General features: G+C 36.2%; 1 protein-coding gene across 1 annotated transcript in view; it reads right to left on the reverse strand.

Annotated features, from left to right (window-relative positions):
• Window positions 1-10,117: 10,117 nt before the first annotated feature.
• Window positions 10,118-14,363, reverse strand: part of galnt9 (polypeptide N-acetylgalactosaminyltransferase 9) — a 94,614-nt gene continuing 90,368 nt past the window's right edge. Inside the window, exons 10-11 of the mRNA XM_016444762.1 lie at window positions 11,776-11,943; window positions 10,118-11,027 (exon numbers count right to left, since the gene is read on the reverse strand). Coding sequence (XP_016300248.1) covers window positions 10,881-11,027; window positions 11,776-11,943 — 315 coding nt within the window. The 3' untranslated portion in view covers window positions 10,118-10,880. The remainder of the gene's footprint in view (window positions 11,028-11,775; window positions 11,944-14,363) is intronic.

Raw genomic sequence — 14,363 nt, forward strand, 5'->3', positions numbered from 1 at the left:
GCCATCTGTTCAAGAATAAAGTTCAACGTAAATATATACTATTTAAATACTAATAAAGTGGGGGTATATATGCTTTCATGATAAACGTGACTCAATATAACATTGCGACTACAGTAAAAAAGCTTTTAATGTTCTAAAAACACAGATTTATGAGCAGTATTGGATTTGAAGATGTTAGAAACACGTCATTTTTGTCATGTGGTGAATTTGGCCAATCGTGAAACAGCTGTGTCGTCATCAGCACTCCTGCAGTCGCTCTGAAAAAGCTGCGCCAGCTGAGTCAGCCGGCTGCTCTCGAAACGCTATCGCGGTACTTTGATGCCACACGTGACAGTGACGTAGCGTCGGCGCCGGTTCAAGTCGGACAAAATTTCTAACCGGCATGCACTGCTTCAAGTCAGCCGCCAATCGGTTTGCGCGGCGCCGCATGAAGCCAAACGCACCTTATATATGGGTGCTGAGATAGGTGTCGTATTCCTATAGGTAGACGTGGATCAGCTGATGCACACGTGACTCATGTGACCTGCCAGAACTAACGCTACACTTGATTTATGAAGTTCTAAATATCTTACTGACTGATGTTTTAGTGCATTTCCTGCAAATATGGAAAAAACAAAGGGTCTTAATTAAATAAGTGCAGTTTCACATGGTTAGTGCAAATTGTCACATGACCAGAGCAGTTTATTTCCAAAAGGCTAGTAAAGTACGTTAACAACGACATGGCAAAGATTTTTGGTCCACATTATCTTTAAGGTGTCTAATATTGACATATGAATTCACAATTATTACGTTTTGTTGAGTGTTGTCATAGAAACGAGTAAACATGTTGATGGGATAACAGTGAATTTAGGTATACATATAAATCCAGCTGCAGTTGTTAGTGAAGGCTGCACTAAAATGTTGCAATGACAAAATATTGCACTAAATTAAAAGTTAAAATGTTACAAATAAGTTACAATATTCAATTCAATTCAAGTTTATTATTAATATTAATGTTGTAATACTGGTAGCACTAATATAACAATTTTATGATATATGTTACAATAAAGTAACAATTTTGAAACACGTTGATGGTTGTATTTGATCTCAGCATTCCTATCAGTGTTGTATACGGGTTTTTATGCATAATAGTAACCCAAGAATGCGATCAAACAGTTGCGATCAAAATAGCTGGACTGAGATAATATACAAATTTTGATGACTGCAGAAATATGTTAATTCAGTATACACATTATCCCACTGGTCACAATTGTGACACAATTGTTGACCATAAAACACAATTTTTCACACTTTTCCAAAACTAATTATTGATTAGTTCAAAGGGTTACTTTGAAGGTCAGTAAGTCATGTTTTAAGAGGTATCTGTGGGCTATGAGCTGAGGATGAATTTTCCACATTTCATCAACAGGTAAATGAGAAGTGAATGCTGGGTAACCGTTCACATCTGATCAAAGGCGGTCCAGCTGATGTATATAGTTTGTACAGTATGACCAGGTCATTCACTGCACCAAAGACCACAAAGTGTCTTGAAATTAATCCTGGCAGGCAGGGAGCCATGCAGAGACTGGAGCAAAGACATGATGTCTGAAAATGCATCAATGTTCAATGCACATCAAGCAGTTCTATTCTCAATGTTGATGCAGTCAAAGCAAAAAAGGAATAAGTTACAATAGTTTGATGCACTATAGAAACCTTACATTGTGAGAGCTGGTAGTGAAATGTGACCAGTGAAGGTCGGTTGGTTGTCTCGACTCTTCTGCTTTGTACACTCCAAGTGCTGACTATGTGACCTTCCTGAGATAAAACTTGAATTGTGGGGGTATTTTCTTGGAAGGTAAAGGATCTTAGTCTTGAATAAACTGTAATGTCATTGGGTAAAATAGACAAAAGCAAACTCATGTTTCTGTCATAGAATTTCAGTTTTTTCTCTTAACATATGACTGTTAATCTGCACTTTAAAGGTGTGCAATTTCTGTTCCCCTGATGTCACCAAACACAACTGCCAAAATTATGACTTTTTTTTTTTTACTGCAGGGTTCCTGAACACACCCCTCATTTGCCATTGGCCAGTGAAACTGATAGCCACGCCTCAAATGCACAACATTGTTTGAGCCATTGATAGGAGAAACTGAACAAAATTAATATAATTTCAGTATATAAAGTGCCAGTCAAAAGTTAGGAATAATTAAGATTTTTTAAAAATGTTTTATGAAAGTCTCTTATGCTCACCTATAGGCAACTAGGTTGCATGTCTTTTGACTAAAATACAGTAAAAACTGTAATATTGTGAAATATTGTTACAATTTTAAAGGATTGTAATTTATTCCTATAAATTATAAATTTATTATAATTTATTCCTGTGATGCAAAGCTTAAATTTTCAGCAGTCATTACTCCAGTCTTCAGTGTCACATGACCCTAATATGCTGATTTGGTGCTAAAGAAACACTTTGTATCATTATTATTAATATTATAAACAGTTGTGCTGCTTACTATTTTAGTGGAAACTGTTATACCTTACCATTCAAAGGCTTATAGTTAAGTAAGAAGATATTAAAAAAAGGAAAAGAGAAAAAAATATTTAGCAGGCAAATTTAAATAATATTTTACTATGTTACTGGTTTTACTGTATTTTTGATCAAATAAATGCAGCCTCGGTGAGCATAAGATATTTATTTTAAAAATCATAATATATACAAACTTTTTGTCAGTTGTTTACAGTTAACCTCATTAATCTCTTATATATGAGATTCTTTATGCTTTGTAATATATCCATGCAGTAAACAGCTTTAAAAATAAATGATTGCTGTCACTACTTTATTATAATTGTCAACGTTTTTTCAGGTGTATTTGCATACAAATACAGCCACGCAGGGTCTGGTTTTAATTGTGTCTTGGAGCAGCGTCTTTCTCTCTCTCCTCTGGAGATCTCATTACGGTTTCTGCAAGCTGTTCGGCCTCAGCAGTTGTCGCACATGCTCATCATTATAACACGGCTTTGCTCACTGATCTGAGAACAGTTGTGGTGGACCACCTACAGTGTCTAAAATTATGTTGAAAGTGCTCAGTCAAGATCAGTGCATAGAGGCACATCCTCACCTATATTGTTCAGATTACTCTTATTATATTCACATCAAATGAGTGACAACTAAGCTACAGCCAGTAAAGTTTACAAGAGACCTCTTGATTCACTTCCTATTTTGCCAACAATAACATCATCTCACTTGTTTTATTCCCACCAGTTCCACAGGCCTCTAAAGCCAACACTTACAAAAAAGTACTATGGTATTTACATTGACAAGTACTTTAAGGAATACCATAATAATAATATAGTATATATATATATATATATATATATATATATATACACTAATGCTCAAACGTTTGGGATCAGTAAGACTTATGTATTTTTAAAGAAGTTTCTTATGCTCATCAAGGCTGCATTTATTTGATCAAAAATACAGAAAAAAATCTGTAATCTTGCAAAACATTATTAAAATATAACATAATGGTTTCTATTTTAATATCCTTTAAAATATAATTTATTTATTTTAAAAATCATAATATATACAAACTTTTTGTCAGTTGTTTACAGTTAACCTCATTAATCTCTTATATATGAGATTCTTTATGCTTTGTAATATATCCATGCAGTAAACAGCTTTAAAAATAAATGATTGCTGTCGCTACTTTATTATAATTGTCATCGTTTTTTCAGGTGTATTTGCATACATATACAGTCACGCAGGGTCTGGTTTTAATTGTGTCTTGGAGCAGCGTCTTTCTCTCTCTCTTCTGGAGATCTCATTATGGTTTCTGCAAGCTGTTCGGCCTCAGCAGTTGTCGCACATGCTCATCATTATAACACGGCTTTGCTCACTGATCTGAGAACGGTTGTGGTGGACCACCTACAGTGTCTAAAATTATGTTGAAAGTGCTCAGTCAAGATCAGTGCATAGAGGCACATCCTCACCTATATTGTTCAGATTACTCTTATTATATTCACATCAAATGAGTGACAATTCATTCTAATATGCATTCTAATATTCTAATAAACTTTTATATTTATATATTTACATTTCCAAACATTCATTAAATACGTAGATTTAACAAGGATATATTCATAATTGAATTCATTAAAAATCAATTAATCAATTAAAAAATCATGGTTTCCACAAAAATATTACATTTAAATTAAAAATATTACAACCATAATTAATAATTAAGCACCAAATCAGCATATTGGAATGATTTCTGAAGGATATATGTGATGTCATTACTATTCTTGATAACATACCACATATCACTGCCCTAGCAACAACCCACTATACCTAGTATAGCGAAAAACGTAGAAAACTTGGGTTCAGCACCATGCTTTCTATCTTGATCAGACTTTTTGAAGTCAGTACCTCAGTAAAAGTATTCTTGGGAAGGTGTCCTCGTGACCTGCTCCTCTACTTCTTCTCATTCCCATCCTGCCTTTCTCTTCAAAGCTCCTCATTACTCTGTCCCGCCATCCATCCTGAGTGTCAGAGGAAAGAATGGAAGGGATAATGTGAGCCATACATCAGTTTCCACTCTCCTGTTTTGTGAGGGGGGCTGCCCTTGTCAAAGACGTGAACCTGTAACTGTCCTCTTTGGCTAAATTGAAAGCTGTCTCTTTCCTCTTGTGTCCTCTGGGTGTTTAACAACTCTAGGAGTGAAAACATTAACATTTTACAACTTCTACTTTTATCCTGCAAGGCCAGACTACACAACACATTTGTTTTCTCTCTCTCTCATTTTACCATGAAAGAGATGTTGTTATGGAGGCACTAGCTGTCTGAAGACATTCACAATCATACGGTACACATATCTCGTCTGACAGAGTCAAGATAAAAGCAGAGGCATTTATTTTGCTTTGTTTTAGACACAACAAGACTCAATGTGACATTTTTTGAATTTGATTAATGAATCATTGTTATCGCAATTTAGCAGACATGTTCGTCCCTTGTGAGCTTAATACAAAAGGATGGTCTTTCAGAGCAGCCTTGGTTTAAAGTTGGCATTCACCCTATGCATTAAATTATTTTTAAATAAATAAAGTAATGATTGATTATTGGTAAAACATTTATTATAAATAAATATCTATTATATTGTCACGATTCACTGGGAGGAACGAGGAGACGCAGAGAATTCACAATACAAGAGTCTTTAACCATCAAACAGGAAGACACAGAGCACAGGGATGACGTTCACAAGGAGCAGATAACGAGTAGACCTGACAAACACAAACTGAACAGACTAGGACTTAAGTACACAGGGAAATGAGGATAATTAACTAAACACAGCTGGAAACAAATTAACTAATCAGGGAACCTAGGGAAAACAGGAAGGACCAAATAAGGAAACACAGGACCAGAAACATGACACAGAACAGTCCAGAATCCTGACATATCGTCCCCCTCCCAGAAGGTGCATCCTTGCACCGTAGAACAACAGGGGTGGGTGGGAACTAAGGAGGAGGCTCAGGAGGAGGACGGACACCCGGGAGGGGGACGGCAGACATTCTAGGGAGGAGACGATGGAGCGAGGAGCCAGGGAGGAGACAGGAGGGGCTTGGAGCAGGAGGAGCCAAGCAGGACCCAGGCCACAGCCATGATGGCGACCCACGGTGGAGCCGACTGAGGGAGGAGCCATGGAGGAGGAATGGCTGCCGACTCCAGGGGGCCGACCAACGGTGGCGGAGCAGGTGGCGGAGGAGCCCGAGTCGGAGACGGAGAGCCAACGAGCCAGGGGGATGCCGAGGATCCGGGGGGCCAGGGTGGAGCCGAGGGCTCTGGCAACCGAGGCAGAGATCCGGAGATCCGCGGCAGAGCCGGAGCGGAGGAACTCCGGGCGGATGAGGGGATCCATAAGGGAACAACGGAAAAAAAAGACACTGGGTAAAAACGGGAAACAAAACGGAGGGTAGACACACGGAGGTTACTGTTTAGGTCAGGTCTTCTATCACGATTCACTGGGAGGAACGAGGAGACGCGGAGAATTCACAATACAAGAGTCTTTAATCATCAAACAGGGAGACACAGAGCACAGGGATGACGTTCACAAGGAGCAGATAACGAGTAAACCTGACAAACACAAACTGAACAGACTAGGACTTAAGTACACAGGGAAATGAGGATAATTAACTAAACACAGCTGGAAACAAATTAACTAATCAGGGAACCTAGGGAAAACAGGAAGGACCAAATAAGGAAACACAGGACCAGAAACATGACACAGAACATGAACTAATCAGGGAACCTAATGGAAACAGGAAGGACCAAATAACGAAACACAGGACCAGAAACAGGGGCAAAACACAATACAGAACAGTCCAGAATCCTGACATATATCTACTATTATATATTGATATTTGTGATTTATATGTAAAAGTGTATCTAGACAGAATAAAAACTATAAATAGAACACATATTCCTGAATTAGTATGAGTGGAGATGTTAAAAAAAAAATATATATGTATATATATATATATATATATATACATATATATTTTTTTTTTAAACAAACAAATAAATGATTGATCATTGGTAAAACCTCTATTATATCTACTACAATATAATAAAATATTTGTAAATAAATAAATAGATAGATAATAGGATGATTATTGGTAAAACGGCTATCATATCTACTATAACATTTATATCACATAAATAAATATTTTTAGAATAAATGATTAAATGACTATTGATAAATCATTGATTATATCTACTTCAATATAATAAAAAATTTGTGACGTATCTAAAAAGTGTTCTAGACAGAATACATGCATATTTCTAAATAAGCATCTACAGTATGGAGAAATATGCTTTTTGAAACCAAATGATGTAGTTACTCCCACCAACTAAACCCTGCTCCCTTTGTGGTATGGAGCCAAACTCCTTACACAAACCTGAAGGCAGAAAAGGAAGAGAGTGTCTTCTGTTTGGCTGAGGTTTTAATTGGCTAGGGGAAAAAAAGATGTGCTGGCCACCCAACACTTTGTTATTTACAGAGAATATGGCTGTCACAGAGACTTGGGGGAATTCTCAAGACACCTATTTCAGTGATATCTGTCAGGTAGCAGGAACATTGTATGCGTGGTATTCAAAAAAAGCACCTATTAAATAGCTTTTCCTATCAGAGTGTAATGTGCAGAGACAAGTCTAAATAAGCCTTTGGTAGGCTTATTTCCCCAAAGACTGTAAACACTGTGACTCCGCAGAGCTTTCAAAACATGCTGTGCTTGTTTGCTGCTTTTCCACATGTCAACTCATCAGCCATTGAATCAGTCAATGGCATGAGTTTAATATTAGCTTTTTTTCTCATTACTGCGGAAAGGGCAGTAGGAGTGTTTTGGAAACCTATTTGAAAACATTCATTCATTCATTCTCATAGAAGTATTCCATCAGTTTGTGAATCATCAGTCTTTGAATTTGAATTGCAAAATTCATAACTGAAATAACCAAATTTAATTGGTATAGAATGACAAATAAAATCGACTTAACATTAATTAAAGCGAGTGTGTAACTTAAACTGCAAAATACTTAAAATACCTTCTGAATGTTTTATATTTACACTACCATTTAAAAGTTCTGGTTTAGTTATTTTAATGTTTTTGAAAGAAGTCTCTTAATGCTCACCAAGGCTGCATTTATTTGATCAAAAATACAGTAATATTGTGAAATATTTTAAAATAATGCAATTTAATGATGACAAAGATTGTACTGCTTAATTTTGTGGTGATTCTTTTTTCAGGATTCTTTGATGAATAGAAAGTTCACAAGAACATATAATAAATGCTGTTCTTTTGAACTTTTATATATATATATATATACAATTTTGAACACAAGTGGGTATAAACTCACAAAACAAGTTCCTAAATAATCACAGCAAACAATAACATGCAACAAAAAGTGTCAATAAAGCTGGCAAATTACAAAATTATGCAACCATATTCATTTGAAATTGTCAAATCTGTGAATAAATATGTAAATATTACAAGGCCTTTCAACATTTGGATCAATACTTGATAAAATACAAATATAACAAATAATAATAATAAAAAAACAGCATCACCAGCTCTCCCACTACTGGCTCAGAGCGCAGAGCTCAGCAGGTCTACTGAATTAGTTGGTTGTCTTAGAGGAAGCAGATTGTGGAATGATTCATAGATGTGTGCTCACAATGCATTTCCTCCTATGACTTCATTGCTGAACCACATCATGTGTAAAAAGTATAAGCAAAAACACAATCACCCCAGCCTGCTAATATATTTCTCCTATTTGTTTCACTGCACCACATGCCTGCTATGGGTGAATTTGCAGTGACAGCGTTTGTCGAGTCTCCAGTGTGGTTTTAAATAAGATCTTCCTCTTGTAGATGAGTGGAGGGAGAAGACGCTTGTTTATGAAACCATTGGAGCTGAACAGCTAAAGCCTGGCTGAGCAGGTTTCTGCAATCTCTCTTAGTAAATGCACTGGAAAACAAATTTAAAAATGCCTTGAGATCACACAGGTGCTCATATAAGAAATGCTTACAGTTGGATGGCTTCTTCCAAGCGTTTCTGCCATTGTCAGGCATTGCACTCTCTCTCTCTCTCTCTCTCTCTCTCTCTCAGGACTACATGAGCAATAAACACTTGAGAGCAAAGAAATGGAGTGGCTTTCACTGCAGATGAGAGGAAAAATGAGTGAATACATCAATGAAAAGCAGTAACACTTATTTTCAAGAGTTGTGAGCTTTTGGGTTAGCAGCACGCTGAGTTTGATCGCTTTGAGGAGCGTTCAGTGCTCTAGTTATAAGTTGTGTGGTTTGTAATGATTAGATTGTACATCCTGTGGTGACAGTGCGTGGAAATGCAAAGCTTAACTCTGGTTGTCCTTTCTTTTTCTCAACTAGTTTCTCAGGACTCCAGACATAGAGCTTCAGAAAATAACCTGTGGAGGCAAAAAAAGTTAACAGGAAATCAAACTTCATTTTTTTAGAATACATTCATGGTCTTACTTTGAACAATTTATCAGTGCAAAGCCCAACCTTTCATAACAATTTCATAAAAACTTAAATTATTTATTTATTTTAGCTTAGTCCCTCTCTTACACACCGATCCATCTCACACTCTTAAAAATAAAAGTTATTTATTGGCACTGATTTGGAGAAATGTAGCATTGCATCACTTACTCACCAATGGATCCTCTGCAGTGAATGGGTGCCGTCAGAATGAGAGTCCAAACAGCTGATAAAAGCGTCACAATTATCCACAAGTAATCCGCACCACTCCAGTCCATCAGTTAACATCTTGTGAAGTGAAAAGCTCAGTGTTTGTAAGAAACAAATCCATCAAGATGTTATATTTTAAATATGCACAGACAAAGCACCATTTATTAGCTAAAACTGTCCTGATTCAAATGAGATGACTTTTTTTTTACTGGAGAATGCAATATTATGGAAAAACCCCTTAATGAAGGATTTGTTTATTACAAACACGCATCTTTTCACTTTTCAAGACATTAATTGATGGACTGGAATCACTTGTGGATTATTGTGATGTTTTTATCAGCTGTTTGGACTCTCATTCTGACGGCACCCATTCACTGCAGAGCATCCATTGGCGAGCAAGTGATGCAATGCTAAATTTTTAGGCTAAACTATTTTTTAACATCTATTTGCCATTGCACAAAAGTAAAAAAAAAAAAAAAAGGAAATTCTTAAAATAATCTTCACACTAACAAAGAAAATGGTTATTTTAAGAACTGTTCATAGAAAGGGTCCCAAAATTGTTCTTCTGTGGCATTTCTACAAAAACCCCTTTTGCAACCTTTATTTTTTAGAGTGTACTTTTTTTCCATTTCCAATGCATAACTTCAAGTTCTGTTTACAAAATCACATTATTGAAATACAATGGGTTTCAAACGTTGTTTCACCTCGATTTTGCTAAAAAAATGTCACCTTTCATACTTATTGCTTGTGATGTCATCGATCCTACAATATAAATCAACACAGATCATTTTACTGTACTGATTTTCACATCAATTAAATCACACAACATTGTACGAAAGAAAAGAAAACTTGTTTTTATTGTTTCGATCTTGCTGGATTATCATGTTTTGAGTATTTTACAACGTGTTTCTACAATAAGACCTTAACATTATATTAATATTTTAATTAATTTAAAATCAAATATTTTGTACATGCTTAGGGAGGAACATTCCCTGGTCTGATGGCATAAGGATGGAGAAAGGCACATGAGTTCTTGAGTGAACACATGGTTTTGTTGTGCATTAGCAATTAAGTCTGTAAATCAAGGAAAGAAAAAGCTCGATAGCTAAAAGAGCTGAAACTATTGTGTCAGATTAAAGTCTATACTACTTTCTTTTTTTCTTTTTTTTTGTAGCACTTGGGATACCCATTTAAAGTTTCAACGTGGATATTCAATTATCCAAAGCAATTCACAGCCTGAAGAAATAAGTGTTGATAATATGGCAATTGATAAGAAGTAAAACTCAAGACTTTGCCCAGAGGGGTTTGCAACTTTTCGCTTCCTCTCTCTTTGTTTATCCGCAACTCTTTTGAATATTTCTCTCGATGTTTCACCAAGACAGCTCATCAGAATTCCACTCGGGAACACAAGTACGCTGCAGTAAACTGGGAGTCTGTACAGTCCCGTGATGATGGCCTTCTGCTTTATCCGCTCACTCAACAGCAAATGCGTCCAAATATAATATTTCACCTTTAGACGTCTATATTGAAAGCGTTTCACCCCGAAAGAAGTTCTTCTCGTCTGTCTCAACCCCAGACTCAGGGTTTGTGTCTATGGCTGCTCTCCAGCTCAGGGAGGTTATTTTTCAGGTTGGGTGTATCTCAGTGTCTGGGGTGTTTTATCCAGTTCCGAATCATCCATTTCTGCCCTGAGCAGCGCTGGACGACCAGCCGCAGGCCAAAGTTCGCATCTTTTGACATTTCAACCTCCAAACAACGTCCCGTGTCTCGACTTATGATGGGTCCATTCTAAGAAATAATTAAGAACAACTGTAAATACACTTGGCATCACACACTACCTACAAAAGTTTGGGGCCAGTACGATTTTTGGTTACACTTTATTTTAAGGTGTCCTTGTTACAGTGTAAATATACGTATAAGTACTGAGTATTATTAATTAAGTACATGTACTTACTATAGGGTTATGTTTAGGATGAGGGTTTGGTTTAGGGTTAGTTGCATGTAATTATGCGTAATTTACTGTTATTATAATAGTGAGTACATGTAACATGTGTAACAAGGACACCGAAAAATAAAGTGTTACCAGATTTTTTTTTTTTTAACTAATTCAATTATTCAGCAATTACGCATTAAATTGATGCATTAAGTGATAGTAAGACATACAAAATGTTACAAAGGATTTCTATTTTCTATTTCTATTTTCTATCAAATAAATGCTGTTCTTTGGAACTTTATATTCATACAAGAATCTCTCAAAAATATGTATCACAGTATTTCTTTTATTTTTATTAAATAACAGTAGCCTTGCTGAGCATAAGAAACCTATTTCCAAAATATTAACAAATCTTACAGACCCAAACACTGGTGTACATTAATAAAATATATCTTAAGGGTGCTTTTTTTAAAAGAAAGAATCCAATTTAAAATATCTGATGTTTATTTTAAAAGTAATCATCTCAAGTGGAGAATCAAATATTAATATGAAGCGTTTAGCAAGCTAATAAATCAATTGTTTCGTTTGAGTGCATTCACTTACCTGAGTAAAATCCCAGAGCCTCTGGGAGGACCTGGTGACAGCATCACATTTTTTCAAGCTTGGAGACCTTCCTCTTCCATCATCCACCAGGCATTTTGTGTCAGGCAGAAACGTAGTCGACCCCAGGGGTCCTAACTGCAATAAGCCCTCAGTGGTGTACCTCGCCAGCTGAAATAAAACACCAAGTTACAATGTGAGAAAAAGAAGTATGTGATATATAAAATGAAATGGAAGGTCTTAGAAATACAGCTTATAGGCATAGTCCTCCCATAAATGAAAATGCCGTTATGATTTTCACACCCTCATGATGTTGTTCCACCTGTATGGCTTTCTTTCTTCTGTGGAACACAAAATAATATATTTAGAAAAATGCCTTTTAAAATACTTAGAAAAGTGTCTTTTTGTCCATATAATAAATGTCAGTGCAGTCCAATCTTGTTTTGAACACCAGTGGCTTTAATTAAATGGACAAAAACAGGCGTTTTTAAGGCGTGCTTCTGGGCAAAATTCAGTCCATAATCCATAATAACACTTCCTCCAGTGAAAATTCAATCCCCTGTTGTCCTCTCATATCGCAATCCAACAACAACTTTGTTTAGAACTGTTCTGAACGGTTTTCACTTGTAAAAGTTGTTTGAGCTGTGCATATTTCTCTCCTGATTCAGACAACCTTTTCACTGGAGAAAAGGATATCTTTATTATGGATAGAGAACTTGTATTTTAGCTGGAAACGATGTTTTCAAGTTACAATTATTTTAATTATATATTTTCGGCTCATAAGATTGATTGGAATGGGGCCGCTGTGGATTGCTTGTGGATCATTGTGATGTTTTTATCAGCTTTTTTATCAGCCTCATTCTGACGGCACCCATTCACTGCAGAGCATCCATTGCTGAGCAAATTGGTGGAATGCTACATTTTTCCAAATCTGATGAAGAAACAAACTCATCTACATCTTTGATATCCTGAGGGTGAGTACATTTCCAGCAAATTTCCATTTTTTTGGTGAACTATTCCTTTAAGAACACTCCAACAGATATAGGCAGTTCTTAGCTGTATGATTAAGAGCACCACAACACTATACACAAACTATCGAGAGAGATGGAAGTCTAGATAGCAGGTATCTATTACGGTAAGTACACGGCACTGAATAACACAGGTCAATAATTCAGCTGAAAGTCAATCTCTTAGATATCAGATCCCAAGGTCGGCACATCACAATGAAGTACAAGTACTGACATTCAATGAAAATCAAGCTCGCTCTATTGAGTAAAGTTAATCTATAGAACCGAGGGTAATTGCCCAGTCACCAAGGTGAAAACAGCAGGAGGACAATAGCGTGAGCTCATCTTCATGCGTACTGTAACCTGATTCCAGCTCTCATAGCGGCCATGCATTCACTAAGAAGATGTACCACACAGAGGACAAAGAAAGGATTTTTCAGTTAAACAATAACAAGTAGGCACACTGTTTGAATGCATGGCAATCAGACTGAATAAAAACAAAATTCAAGAATGATATATAATATAATCACTAGTTTTATTTTTTTTTGTATTCATGAAAATTATAAAAGAGTTCTTCAAACTCGCACAGCAATAAACACAAAACACTTTGCATTGAATTTGCAAGGCTATATCCAATATTTGTAATATTAATTTTAAACAAATAAATACATGAAAATAAATCAATGTAATGCTTGATTATTACCAGGGCTTCAATGACACAGTGGCCATGAATCATTCCTGTTTTTAATTTGTGGTTACGCAAGGAGATGAAAAAAAGTTGGAAAAAAATTAAGCTTAGCTGTATCATGTAAAACCAGCTTTTATTGTAATTTGATGATACAATGGGAATATACTTCAATTGCTTTATTTCCCTTAGGCCTGGATTATGGACTAAGACTGTCATTCCCTTACAAGATTTAGGAGGGAGGAAGAGAGAACGAGGCAGAGAGAGAGACTGTATTTTAAATTGTTCAAAGGATCATGTCTCTATTGTGTATGAATGACAAGGAAAAGGTCAAATCACGCTGTCAAAGGTCATAGCCCGGTAGGAGAACTGTTTGATAATCCCACATCCATTTAATCTGAATGAATAAAAATGTCAGATGTCAAAGTCACATAAACTGATGACTTATAACAACTATTTTGCAAGGGGAGGCAGTTATGAAAGGACAGGACACAGAAACTGAGATACAATCTACAGGTAATTCCTGAGCTGCTCTCTGTCTCCAGGCAATGATGCAATGCACCACCAATGTGAAAAAAGTGTACACTGAGGTTGACAACATGTGCTTCAATTACAAATCTAATTTAATTCTCACAATTCACATCAATATGTGCTTGTGATTTTTTTTTTTCCTCCAGACCGCTGCATGTGTCAATCTTGTGAACGAACGTGGCATATTCTTGGCTCCCTGTCCTTGCATTTGCAAGTAACAAGATTTTTGCTGTCTGCTCGGGATACAAATGTAATGTAAATGCAATGATGTAACCACAAGAAGATTGTGAACAAGATTGAGAGGCGTTTATCTGTGTGTGTGTGTGTGTGTGTGTGTGTGTGTGTGTGTGTGTGTTTTTATTTTATAT

Source organism: Sinocyclocheilus anshuiensis, unplaced genomic scaffold (assembly GCF_001515605.1).
Source record: "Sinocyclocheilus anshuiensis isolate Anshui unplaced genomic scaffold, SAMN03320099.WGS_v1.1 scaffold1136, whole genome shotgun sequence".
Lineage (NCBI taxonomy): Eukaryota > Metazoa > Chordata > Actinopteri > Cypriniformes > Cyprinidae > Sinocyclocheilus > Sinocyclocheilus anshuiensis.